Raw genomic sequence first — 14,501 nt, forward strand, 5'->3', positions numbered from 1 at the left:
ACCTTAAGGTGCTACAGGAATTCCTTTTATCATCAATTTAATTTAAAGACCATTGGTTGAGCATCTCCTATGTGCAGCCTGCTGTGTACTATGTGATATTTTATTGAAGCTGGAGAGGAAAGAGTGTGCAGAGAATAAAAAGATAATTAAGACCCAGTTCTTGTCCTTAATGAGTTTACAATTTATGCAGTCACCTGCCTTCTTTTTCTTTTTTTCTGTTTGCTCTCCTGGCTTCCAGATTCTTCATAGGATGAATCAATAAGGTAGGGTTTCTAAGCATCTTAGAGGAGGGAGGAGGGAGAGGAAAAGGAAGAGATTAGTCCCCTCACCTTCCCTTTCAGAGACCTGGAAAATAGCCTACCAGCAGCAGCTGCTAGTAGCAGCATACACGGGGCAAGACTTCTTAGAGGCACAGGACAAAGCATCAACATAGAATTCATTTCAACAAATACTTATTAAGCACCTGCTTTCTGTGAGGCACTGAGCTAGATGCTGGTTGTGTTTTTTATCCATCCTTCCATCCATCCATCCATCCATCCATCCATCCATCCATCCATCCATCCATCTATCTATCATCTATCTATCTATCTATCTATCTACCTACCTACCTACCTATTACTTTTTTCCATGGATCATGATGTTTGGCATATTTAGAGATAAAGACCGCTCAAAATGGAATTATTGGGGGATGGATAAGGATGATATTTTCCCATTTTTTCCCCTAATTTTTGTGGGAAAAGCAACAGAGTTATTGGAGGAAAGCATGTTTTTCCCTACTTTTTTGGTCCTTTATATCTTTAGCCATAAGTGCCAGCAGATTGTGTGGGCAAAGCAACCTGATTGCCTGTCTCTCCTCCTCCCTATTCTCTCCTTTTTCATCCTACACAGGTGTGTCTTCGTGCGATTGGCCACCATTTGTGTGCTTGTGTTTACCCTGGTGTCCAAGATAACCTTCTGTGACAATGAGGATTGCCGAGTCTGTGGCTATAACCACAAAGTCTATCCAGTAAGTCCAGTTGGCTACTGAAATGTTTTAGAGCCATAACAGTTGTTCACCAAACCAAAAGGGTCCACATAAGATCTGTTTTGAGTCTAGCTTAAGCTGGCTGGCCTCATTTCATCACAACACTGGCTAAGCTGTGGATTCCAGTGATGGTTTTATGGATCAGGGGCCAAGTGGAGTAGAGATGGCTTTAAGTATGATCACCTCAAGAAGGATAGCTTTACTTTGAGGTTTATAGGAACCATAACCACAGAAATCCTATTGTCTCCTCTTCTTCTCACCCCCACCACCTAAAAGCTGGAGTTCAAGCCTCACCTTCAGCCCCACTGAAGCAGTGGGGACACAGGAGAAGTAGCTCCCATTCATTTCCCAAGTTCCCCTAGGTCAAGAGAGATCTGTGTTGAAGTTTCCACTATTTAAAAGCATTAAAACTGGGGCAGCTAGGTGGCGCAGTGGTTAGAGTACTGACCCTGGATTCAGGAGGACCTGAGTTCAAACCTGGCCTCAGACAGTTGACTTGACACTCACTAGCTGTGTGACCCTGGGCAAGTCACTTAACCCCAATTGCCTTAACCCCCCCCCCAAAAAAAAAGAAAGAAAAAAAAAGCATTAAAATTGCCACTGATTTCAAGGTTTCTTTGTACAGATTTTCAGCTGACAGTTGCTCTTCATGCATCTATCTTGGAGCAGATTGAGTCATAGCCTCCATCCTAGAATTCCTCATTGTTTCTGAGATATGAAAGACTGGAATATTGTAATGAGTCTCTTGGTGATTGATAGTATTTCTCAGCCTTAGTTTATAACTCAGTGGGTTCTTTCCCATGGAAATGTAACTGACTCAGGGAGACATTTCTTACCAGTCCTTTATTGTGCCCTAACCACATTCTAGATTCCAGTGCTTAGGAACTTAGTCTCACGAACAAATGAAATTGGCAGTGAAGGGGGTTGGGGTTTGGGACAACTCTTTTAGAACTGTTGGTCTAAAACTACGGAGCCTTCATTACGTGGTTTGCTAAGGTTGTCCTAGTGTTGTTTGAAATATTGGGGACTAGCCCTTTTCTGCCTAAATTATTGGGGAACTAAGCTGGGGTTTCTAAGATATTGCTACTTATAAATGAATGGCTATTGCATCCATTTACGTAGTAAGCATTTATTAAATCATATTAAATGTTAGGAGAGCATTGACCATATTTAACCTAAGCTGAAAATCCCCCAGCACCATATTGTCTAAGAGAGAGAGAGAGAGAGAGAGAGAGAGAGCGAGCGAGCAAGCAAGCAAGCGAGCACATGGCTCCAAGCAGAGTTCAGAAACTTTACATTACCTAAAGAGAGAGAGAGGACAACCTTCCTCAGCTAGCGTCCACCCAGAATGGCATTCACCTTGTGATCTTAGTCTTTTTTCCACTTCTGATAGAGGTGACTCTTACACACTGATCAAAGATAATTGGCTATAATCATTCAATTCCATTGGTTGACATGACTTGAGGGTGGTCCATATTAAAATGAGCTGTACTATGATCTAATGATGTAATGACTTAATGGGGAAGTGTGCAAAAAGACCATCTTTGAAGGACAAGGCAAGATGAAGTCTAGGTCTGGTTTCTATCTCTACTTTATTGAGTTAGTCTGATTTCCATTTCTATCGCTCCACTCATGGGCTCCTGGGATGGTCCCAAAAGAGATTAGCTAAAGTTTCTGAGCTAAGCCTTCTAGTAGGGTGGGGGGTCCCTGTGTCCTCCAAAAGTTCATTATTAATAATTTTTTTCTCATGCCTACTAGGACTTGGGAGTCCACAGGACAAAGTTGGATAGGACTTTGGTGCTCATATAGAGAGGAGGATGGCAGGCAGGTACCCTAAGTTAGGCAAATCAGTGGCCAAAACCAGACCAATCAATTCCAAAGTTGTTAAGTAGAGAGCCATGGGTCTAGGCACAGAAGAGAAAGTAATGTAGATCTAGGCTACTAATAATAACTCACATTTATGTATCACTTTAAGGCTTATAAGAGTACTTTCCTCACCTTCCTTGTAACTTATAGCCTTAGAGAATTAGCTTAGAAGAATACTAAGAGGTTAAGTGAGTTGTCTAGGAGCACACAGCCAGTATGTGTCATAGAAAGGACTTGAACCCAAGACTTTTTGGCTTTGAGTCTGGCTTTATATCCACTATGCCATGATGTCTCTTTAACAGTACAGCAAAGCTTCATGGATTAGAAATACAATTGGCTATCTACTATACCACACCTCTTTTCATTCTGCTCCATACTTCCCAGCCTAATCAGTCTCCTCACTGGAAACTCAGAATCTACCCCAGGGCTCTGACCTTTCAACTTATTCTGCCAAGATGGTTCCCATAGCACTTCCCAGCTCTCATAATATCCCTGTGAGCCATAATACCTTCATCTTTCCCCTTTTTTAGCACTCAGATAAATCAACCTCATTTTATAAAAGAGTAATAAGATGAAACTACAGAAGGTTAAGTGATTTGTTCATGGTTGTGTAACTACTAAATGTCTGAAGCAAGTCCAGAGTCTGAAAAGACTGGGGAGCATGGAGTAAGGAACCCTGGGTAGGAGATGATGGAGTCAAAGTACCAGGTACTTTGGTACTTGGTGACCAAGGGTTCAGTATCTAGGCACTGGGTACAACAGAAGAGGATGGAGCTGGTCACTGACCCAAAAGCTTTGTGAGCCATGGATTCTTTGTATCCTGGCTGCCCAGGACCAGAATTGGTTTTGTAGGTAGAGGCAAGTATGTGTCTATCTAGAAGCAATAGATAGTAAAGCAGCACCCTACAAAACAGTAGGCTCAAGAATAGACAATTGAAAGAGAGATTAAAAATCAAATGGGGGTGGGGGGAAGATAGGTGGCACAGTGGCTAAGCACTGGCTCTGGATTTAGGAGGACCTGAGTTCAAATCCGGCCTCAGACGCTTGACACTTACTAACTGTGTGACCCTAAGCAAGTCACTTAACCCTCATTGCCCCTCACCTCAAATCAGTTGGAAATTAAATAATCTGATCCTAAAAAACAAGTGGGTCAAAAAACAAATCATAGAGATAATCAATGATTTCATTAAAGAAAATGACAATGGTGAGACAACATACAAAATTTATGGGATGCAACTAAAGCAGTACTTAGGGAAAAATTTATATCCATAACTACTTACATTGATAAAATAGAGAAAAAGCAGATCAGTGAATTGGGCATGCAACTAAAAAAAACTAAAAAATGAACAAATTAAAAATCCTCAACTAAACACAAATTGGAAAACCTGAAAATCAAAGGAGAGGTTAATAAAATTGAAAATCAGAAAAACATTGGGCGAAAAAAAAGAAGAAGGCATAGCATGTGGTTATCACAACCCTAGGGAGTGCCTTTAGAAAGTGGATGGGACAGGGATTAGAAACTCAAGGTCTGGATTTTGCAACCTAATGAGAATGGATTCCTTTTGCTTAATTTTGGTTTCAGTGCTGGGAGAATCAGTTTGGACAGGAAATGTATAAGCTGACGATATTTGACTTAATCATCAATCTTGCCGTGACTGTATTCATTGAATTTCCTAGAAAGTAAGTATGAGTAATGTTCTTACTCAACACTATAGCTTTCATTCATCTACTCATTTATTCAACAAACATTTTTCTTAAATTAATTTTTCTTCAATGAATAAACATTTTCTCTCCCTCTCACCTACCCCAAATGAAAAAAAAATAATAAAACAAAGCCTTTGTAATAAGTATACATAGTCAAGTAGAATAAATGATGTGTCTCACTCTGCACCGTGAGAAGTCCATCACCTCTCTGTTAGGAAGTGAGAGCATGCTTCATCATTGGGGTGCTCTGGAATCATGATTAGTTCTTGCATTGCTTAGAGTTCTTAATTCTTTCAAAGCTGTCTTCAACAAACATATATTAAGCATCTACTATTTGCAATATTTGTGTGTGTATCTGTACATATATAGATAGGCACACACATGCACATATATATGCTAAATGTTGGGGAAGATTATGAAGATAAATAAAACACAACTAGCTCAAGGAGCTTACAATCTAGTGGTGGAGATAAGACAAGTAAATAAATAGAATTAAAGTCCATCATGATCATGTTAGCAGGATATCAGCTGCTATAGTACTATACTCCAATAATCAACTTTATATAGCTTGTATCAAAATAAATTTCTTATATGTTGATATACATATATAGTTATATTTCTATGTGATAGTGTATATTTTCTTAAATGTTGTATTTATATAGATTATAAAAATATTTCTTATATATTGTTATATGTGGTTACATTTCTATAGACGAGTATATACTTTCTTATTATATTTATTATGTAGACTAGCAAAACATTTCTTATAAATTGATAGTTATATTTCCATGTAATAATATATATTTTTATACATAATATTTATATAGAACATATAAAACATAAAAAATATATTGATAAAAAGCTATATTTCTATGTAATTGTATATTTTATACATATTTATATAGACTATATGATATATACTTGTATATTATTATTACATATAGTTGTATTTCCATATATAGTAGTATATCTTTTCTTTTTTTTTTTAGTGAGGCAATTGGGGTTAAGTGACTTGCCCAGGGTCACACAGCTAGTGTTAAGTGTCTGAGGCCAGATTTGAACTCAGGTCCTCCTGACTCTAGGGCCGGTGCTCTATCCATTGCGCCACCTAGCTGCCCCATATCTTTTCTTATACATAATATTTATATAGACCATATAAAACACTTAAAATATATTGATATATAGCTATATTTCTATGTAATTGTACATTTTATATAGTATATTTATATATACTATATAAAATATACTTATATATTGTTACATAGAGTTATATTTCTACATAATAGCATATATTTTCTTATTTATAGACTATAGCAAGCATACTTTACAATACAAACATATATTTATATCTTATATATAAAAACATGTGTGTTGGGGCGGCTAGGTGGCACAGTGGATAGAGCACCGGCCCTGGATTCAGGAGTACCTGAGTTAAAATCCGGCCTCAGACACTTAACACTTACTAGCTGTGTGACCCTGGGCAAGTCACTTAACCCCAATTGCCTCACTAAAAAACAAAACAAAAACAAACAAAAAAACAAAAAAAAACATGTGTGTTGCTCCTACAAAGATACATTCCAAAGTGAGGATGATATCCAGGATGTTACCAGAGATAGGTATAACCAGAAATGATGATGGGGCTGGTTAGATAGTGAGCCCAGGGAATGCCAGCTAGCTGGAGAGTTGCATTGTTATGTTCTCTACTCTCCATTGGTTTTTCCCTCATGCTTTATCCCATATAAATATTAAAAGCAGCAGGGGGGGCAGCTAGGTAGCTCAGTGGATAAAGCACTGGCCTTGGATTCAGGAGGACCTGAGTTCAAATCCAGCCTCAGACACTTGACACTTACTAGCTGTGTGACCTTAGGCAAGTCACTTAACCCCCATTGCCCTACCAAAAAAAAAAAAAAAGCAGCAGGGGACAATCTCTAACATGTGTCTTCCAGAGCTGGGGCCCTTAACGTTTTCTGTTTTGTGGATGGCTATTTGGTGAAGCCTGTGTACCACGCCTCAGAATGAGGCATAAATATACAGGATGAGAAAGCAAACCAGTTATATTGAAATGCATTTGTTAAAATGTTTTAGAAGGCAAGTTTATGGACCCCAGGTTAAGAACCCTTGCTCTAGAGGATTTATATAAAGATACAGACAGATAGAAAGAGAACCTGCTGTGGGGCAGGAATCGTGCTAAGTGCTGATGATACAAATCAAAACAGACTGGACATTCTCTGCCCTCAAGAAGCTTCTATTCCAATGGGAGAAGAGAACATAGAGAGGGGTGGGGTGGGATCAACTACTTAGAGGGGCGTGGAGAGGGTCTAGAAAGGTTAAGAAGGTCATTTGATAAGAGCTGGCAAAATATTACCTATCAAAGCCCAGGGAGCTAGTACAAATTTCCAGTGAGGGGACCCATTAAGTTGGGAAGTGATGGATGAGCATGAGAAGTAGCAGTGTAATGGTGTAAAGGGTGTGATGGATGATAGAGAGTTGGCCTCAAAGCCAGGAAGACCTAGATTCAAGGCCTATCTTTGCCACATACCGGTTGTGTGATCCTGGGTGAGTCATTTAACCTCTTGGTGTTCTAGGCAGAGATGGTGCCAGCCTGCATTAGTAGATGGGGTTTCTTCTTCTGGGAGTTCTTTGTACCAATGAATTCATAGGTCTATATATCCCTTTGGACAGAATCATACAGGAGAAGAAGGGATGATCTTAATTGATAGAGAGATAAACTGAATGGATGACATCATGGATCCCCCAAATTATCAAAATATAAATATGTGCAAAAATGTTATAGATATGAATGTGTGTTGTAGACAAAGACATTTATTTGTGGATGATGTATGGTGTATGTCTCTGTGTATAGAGACAACTAAGTGGCATAATGGATAGAGTATTGGGACTAAAGTTGGGAAGGCCAGAGGTCAATCCTGGCCTCAGGTGTATACTAGCTGTGTGATCTTGGGCAAGTCACTTAACCTCTATCTGCCTCAGTTTCCTCATATGGAAAATGGGGATCATAATAGTACCTGACTCCCAGGATTATTGTGAGGGTCAAATGAAATAGTTGTAAAATACTTTGTAAACCTTTAAGTGCCATATAAATGTTGTTATTATTATTATATACCAGGACTCCACAGATTTGCTTCATCTAAGATGGATTTTTTAGTTTTCAAAGTGTATGTGTGTATGTACATGTAGGTATGTATGTGTGCGTGTATACAAGAAATAAGCATGTTTCCCTAGGGTACTTGATTTCTAGTCTCTGGTCAAATGAGATTCTCTGAGGATCTAAAAAAAGGGCTTTGAAAGGTCTTCTCCACTGACTTTGAGCTGGAACTATTCATATCTGACCGAGGAACTCCCTGAGCCATATATAAGGTGGGCAGAAGTCCTGCTGGCCAGTATTTCCTCTGTTCTTCTCCATATGTCTCCTTCCCTTCCCTTCCAATTAATTCAAGGAGGGGCATCTGAGCCTAAATGGCAATAGCTGCAGTGTCTGCTTCAAAGCCCCCAAATTACTTATAAAGGTTCCCAGTGCTGTAGGTTTATTCTTTTCTAGTTTATCTTTTTTTTTGGAGGGGGGGGAAATGAGGATTAAGTGACCTGCCCAGAGTCACACAGCTAGTAAGTGTCAAGTGTCTGAGGCTGGATTTGAACTCAGGTCCTCCTGACTCCAGGTCCGATCCTCTATTCATCACCTAGCTGTCCCCTCAAGTTTATCTTGACCATAAAACACAAATTATCAGGAGTAAGAAAATCCATTACTGTCTTTTTTCTTGTAAACAAGGTTTTGCCTCTTTGCTGAAAAAGACTTACATTCATAAGTCCTGAGACTCTGCCATCCCATTTATAAGACTGTACCTGGAAACTTTTATGCCGTACTATTGTTGTTGTTGTTGAGTTGTTTTTCAGTGGTGTCTGAATCTTCGTGATCCTGTTTGGGGTTTTCTTGGCAAAGATACTGGAGTGGTTTGCTATTTCTTTCTCTAGCTCATTTTACAGATGAGGAAACTGAGGCAAACAGGGTTTTAAGTGACTTAACCAGGGTCACACAGCTAGAAAGTGTCTGATTTGGACTCAGATCCTCCTAACTCCAGAGTTGGTGCTCTATCCACAGTGGCACCTAGGTGCCTACCTACTTCTTCTTCCATCCCTAGCCCCAAACAGAGAAATTGGGATGATTTTACAAATCTTTTATAAAAGATTATTTTAATATTAATAATTTTAATAATATTAAATATTTATGAAATGCTTTTATAAAAGCATTTTTATTTTACAAAAAGTATTCATGACAGGTTTCTGAATAAGTAACATGTTCTCATGCATTTAAACTGTGATCTAGTGATTTAAAATTAACAGATGACTTTTCAGAAACATCTGTTAGGTATCCTGACACAGAACTCCTTTTTTTTTTGCGGGGCAGTGGGGGTTAAGTGACTTGCCCAGGGTCACACAGTAGTAAGTGTCAAGTGTTTGAGGCCAGATTTGAACTCAGGTACTCCTGAATCCAGGGCCAGTGCTTTATCCACTGCGCCACCTAGCTGCCCCGACACAGAACTTCTAAGTAGCTCGTATATAGAATGTGATCTGTATTTATGGTGTGATGTGTATTTAGCACATATCTTCTTTTTTCAAGAGCATTTTGTTCTTTCCCAATTTTTCTCTCAGTATCTTTGAAAGAGTAAAACCAGTCAGGAAAACCCAAGTTCAAATCCCACTTGAGACATATAATAGCTTTGTGACCTTGGGCAAGTCACTTAACTTCTTTCTGTCTTAGTTCCCTCATCTGTAAAATGGGGATAATAATAGCACCTACCTCCCAGGGTTGTTGTGAGGACTAAATGAGATAATATTTGTAAAGCGTTTAGTACAGAGCTTGGCACATAGTAGGTGCTTAATAAATATTTCCTTCTTTCCTTGTATCTATATCCCTAGCTCTTCACATAGTGTGTGACACTCTATGTCATCTCTTAATGAATCACATTTGCTTTCAGGTTATTGGTGACCTCCTGTTCTTCCTGGAGATTGATTCGGTACTGGGGGCAACAGGAATTTGCCATTCCTGATAACGTCCTGGGGATAGTTTATGCACAGACAATCTGCTGGATTGGATCCTTTTTCTCCCCGCTCCTCCCTGCAATTGCAACTGTCAAGTTCATTATCATCTTTTATGTGAAAGAGGTAATGGCAGAAATGAGAGGGGCCTAAAGGTGATAGACAAAGGGGCCTACAGGGTGCCAAGCCCCGAACTAGGTATTCACGGTCCACAGACAGAAACAAAGAGTTCCTGCTCTCAAATAGTTCACATTTAATTGGGGGAAGCAACGGATACACATCTAAGAAATTATATAAACATGTATCTATAGATACATATACATATGTATAGGTATAACATAGTTACTTGGATCTGTCTTGTTTCCCCCAGGAAACCGTGAACTTTAATACATATGCATGTGCACAGGTGTGTATGTATGTATGTGCTGCACACATGTATATTTTGTGTATATGTATATGGCATATATATTTATATAGTACAATGCATATATACACATGTTTATATATACAAAGCATGTATGTATATAAATAGTGTAATTTGTTAACAGAGGGTACCTATTAATGGAGGACTTTAGAAAGATCTGATATAGGAGGTAACCTTTGAGATGAAATTTAAGGGGGGCAGCTTGTCATGGTATTATAGATGAGAGGCAATCTGGCCAGACTTGGATTTAGGAACACTCATATTTTGCTTCTGATCAATATTAGTTTTCTGGACATGAGCAAGTTTAACATTTTGATGTCACCAGGCAACTCTAGGTTTCATAAGAATTTCTGGTCTGCATGAATGAGGGAGTTTCCATACCGGAAGTTCCTTACAGTGATAAAGGCAGGCCTTTGAGGTTTTTTTTTTTTTAATCATTCTCCAAATCAGGAAGGGTACATATCCTTGGGTTACATGCATCTAAGTCCTCTCTTCCCTGTCTCTCAGTAGCTCCGGAAAACGAACAGCACAATTTATGCCACGTTGCTACTTTAATCACCTGGGCTAATGAGCGCCATTGGGACGAGATGATCTCTGCCTCAGTTGAAGGATCAGTAGGTTGAAGATAGTACCACCTGGGGTCTGACGTCAATTTTCTGCTCACAGACATTAGGAATAATACCTTTTCTTTGCTTTGGAGTCTTAGTAGATATAACTGAGTAACTGTTACCCTGATCTTTCCATCTTTCCTTTTTTCCTTCTTTCCTTCTTTCTTTCTTTCTTTCTTTCTTTCTTTCTTTCTTTCTTTCTTTCTTTCTTTCTTTCTTTCTCTCTCTCTCTCTCTCTCTTTCCTTCCTTCCTTCCTTCCTTCCTTCCTTCCTTCCTTCCTTCCTTCCTTCCTTCCTTCCTTCCTTCCTTCCTTCCTCCCTCCCTCCCTCCCTTTCTCTCTTTCTTTCTTTCTTGACAATAAGGGTTAAGTAACTTGCCCAGGGTCACACAGCTAGTAAGTGTCAAATGTCTGAGGCCGGATTTTAACTCAGGTGCTCCTGAATCCAGGGCCGGTGCTTTATCCACCATGCCACCTAGCTGCCCCCACCCTGATCTTTCTCTTGGGATTATGGAAAAGATTACTGAGAAAGTACTTGATTAGGATTGGATTTGGAATTAGAAGAACTAGCTACTTACCACTAAGTGACCTTGGGAAAGCTTTTTGAACTCTGAACCACAGTATTGTAAAATGTAGTGAGGATGGATTAAATGACCTTTAAGGTCCTCTCCAGCTCCAAATGTTTGACTATGCTCTATTATGTGGTCATTGTGGTTAATAACTGTGTGACTGGGCAAATCATTTAACTTCTTTTTGCCTCAGTTTCCTCAACTGTAAAATGGGGATAATAATAGCACCTTTTCTCACAGGGTTGTTGTGAAGAACAAACAAACTAAAGCATTTAATATGGTGTCTGGCACATAGTAGGTGCTTAATAAATGCTTATACCCTTTATTCCATTAAACTGTAAATTCCTTGAGGGCAGGAACTATGTTTTCCCTTTTTTTGTATCCCCTGTACTTAGCACAGTGCCTAGAATATAGTAGGTGCTTAATAAATGTTAATCGAATTGAACTCCCTCCTATGAGGGCACTTCCAATACATGAACTCCCTCCACCAATTACAAATCATTAGAACAGCATAACCAGGGGCAGCTAGGTGGCGCAGTGGATAGAGCACCCGCCCTGGAGTCAGGAGTACCTGAGTTCAAATCTGGCCTCAGACACTTGACACTTACTAGCTGTGTGACCCTGGGCAAGTCACTTAATCCCAATAGCCTCACCAAAAAAAAAAAAAAAAAAAAAGAACAGCATAACCTGTGACTTAGTAAATAAATCCTAGAGTTGCTTGAGGTGTTGACTAGATTAGGATCATAAAAGAAGTAAGGATCAGAGATAGAATTTGTACCCAGGTCTTCTGACTCTAAGCCAAGCATTCTAGACATTACACCATATACTACCTTTTCCTGAGACACTCTTTGTAAGGTAAACGGGGTCTTGAACTTTTCAACCAGAGGGATGGTTTGATCATGGCCTTAGTCATGTTCTAAGGGTTATTGTTGGGAACTCTCCTTTGGTGTCTTTAAGTAAGGTCTGATACTTCCTTGAAAGTTAAAAAACTACATGGGGCAGTGAGGAATGATGGGAAGTAGTTGGGAAAATTTTACTAAAAGGAAAAAGCAGTTGGGGAGGGAAGATAGAATGAAATAAGGAAAAGTTTGGTTCTTAAACCAGTCATCCTTGTTTTCGTTTCAGAGATATTAGGAAGAAGCTAAATTAGAGGTCTCTCCCACCCCCTCTTTCTTTTCTCCTTTCTACAGATAAGCCTGATGCACACCTGTAGACCCTCCACAAGGCCTTTCAGAGCATCAAATTCAAATTTTTTCTTCTTGTTGGTGTTGTTAATTGGACTGACATTGGCCTTCATTCCACTGGGAATCACCATGACACAGTAATCAATTAATTTGTTTTCCATAACCCTTGAATACTTTGGTTTGTGGACTGGGTTTTGTTTTTTGTTTTTATGTTTGAAAAAGAAGTTTAGGGGGCAGCTAGGTGGTGCAGTGGATAAAGCACCAGCCCTGGATTCAGGAGTACCTGAGTTCAAATCTGGCCTCAGACACTTGACACTTACTAGCTGTGTGACCCTGGGCAAGTTACTTAACCCCCATTGCCCCGCAAAAAAAAACAAAACAAAACCCAAAACAACAAAAAAAAACACACAAAAAAAGAAAAAGAAGTTTAAAATGGTATGTGAGATACTTCTCTGCCTGAGCTAAAGTATTATTCTGCCTTTGTAGAAACTTATTAGAAAAAGAGATAAAAATCCAAGGAGTTTTTAGCCTTTTGTAAAATTGACTTCTTATTTTTATAAAGAAATTTTTATCAAAATCTTTTGGTTTTTGCATAGCCTACATTTCCCCTTGTATCTTTATTCCTCCAAAGAAACACTCCATATACCAAAGAACTTAAAAAAAGAAAAAAAAATCTACAAAGCCTATCAATACATTGAAAAAAATCTGACAATATTTGCAGTGTTCTACACCTATAGCTCCCCCACCTCTGACAAGTAGTAGAGGGCATGTGTGTTCTTTCATATGTCTTCTTTGGGGCTGAACTTGTGTTTTGTAACTTTGCAAAATTTATTTTCAATTTATTTTGTGTCTAGTCCAAAGCTTCTTTTTTTGTTTGTTTGTTTTGTTTTTTTTTTTTGCAGGCAATGGGGGTTAAGTGACTTGCCCAGGGTCACACAGCTAGTAAGTGTCAAATGTCTGAGGTCACATTTGAACTCAGGTACTCCTGAATCCAGGGCCGGTGCTTTAACCACTGGGCCATCTAGCCGCCCCCTAGTCCAAAGCTTCTTAAACTGTAGTTCTTGATCCCATACAAGTCATGTAACTGAGTGTGGGGGTTGTGAAAAATTTGGCAATAGGAAAAGGTTATGTATATCTATTCTATATACCTAAATACCCTGGGTCATGTATAAATTTCTCAGGTGAAAAGGGGCTGTAAGTAGAAAAAGTTGAAGAAGCCCTAGTCTAGTCAACTAGCATTTATTCATTGATTAATTGGTTATATAATTATTTTATTAATTTATTAAGCACCTACTATGTACATTGTACATTGTGAGGTCATCAAATCCACCCTCACTACATTTTACAATGTACCTAAGAGTGGAGGACTTAGGAAAGATATATAGGAGGTAACCTTTGAGATGAACTTTGAAGGTCGTTACTGTGATAAATGCTGGGGATACAAAAAAAAGGGAAAACCCCCCAGTACCTGCTCCCAAGGAGCTCACAGCATAAAGGGGAAGACAACATGCAAAGAACTGTGTATAAACAAGCTATATTCAGGGTAAATAGGAAATAAGTAACAGAGAGAAGGCACTAGAATTAAGAGGGATTGGAAGAGGCTTCTTGTAGAAGGTAGGATTTTAGCTGGAACTTGAAGTAAGTCAGGAGGTGGGGATGAGGCATGGGGGACAGCCAGTGAAAATTCTTAGAGTGGGGAGATGCAATGTTGTATAGGAGGAACCTCCAGGTGCAGCCATACCATTAGAACACAGAGTACATCATTGGAGGAGAATAAGATGTAGAAAGACCGGTAAGGTAGGCGGGGCAAGGTTTTAGAATTACAAACATTTTCATATTTGATCCAAAAGGATCAATAAAATCCAAAGTGTTTTATATTTGATCCTGGAGGTGATAGGGAGCCACTAGTGGCGGCTTTTCTTTCCATTTACATGCTTGTAGTCATTTTCGTTTTCTCGGATGTGTTTATCTCACTTTGCATCAACTTGTGCAAGTCTTTCTATGAAACTGTTGACTGGAATGCTGATCTATCAGCTGGTTGACACGAACGACTGGTCTATTTCAACAG

At 39.0% G+C, this 14,501-nt stretch overlaps 1 protein-coding gene across 2 annotated transcripts in view; it reads left to right on the plus strand.

Moving 5' to 3' along the window:
- The window catches only part of TMC7 (transmembrane channel like 7), a 73,637-nt gene that overhangs the window by 49,249 nt on the left and 9,887 nt on the right, over positions 1-14,501 (plus strand). For both annotated transcript variants that reach the window (XM_043979588.1, XM_043979589.1), the window contains exons 10-13: positions 889-1,006; positions 4,473-4,570; positions 9,589-9,775; positions 12,440-12,570. In XM_043979588.1, the coding sequence (XP_043835523.1) occupies positions 889-1,006; positions 4,473-4,570; positions 9,589-9,775; positions 12,440-12,570 (534 nt within the window). The remainder of the gene's footprint in view (positions 1-888; positions 1,007-4,472; positions 4,571-9,588; positions 9,776-12,439; positions 12,571-14,501) is intronic.

The sequence above is a fragment of the Dromiciops gliroides genome, chromosome 1, assembly GCF_019393635.1.
Source record: "Dromiciops gliroides isolate mDroGli1 chromosome 1, mDroGli1.pri, whole genome shotgun sequence".
NCBI classification, from domain to species: domain Eukaryota; kingdom Metazoa; phylum Chordata; class Mammalia; order Microbiotheria; family Microbiotheriidae; genus Dromiciops; species Dromiciops gliroides.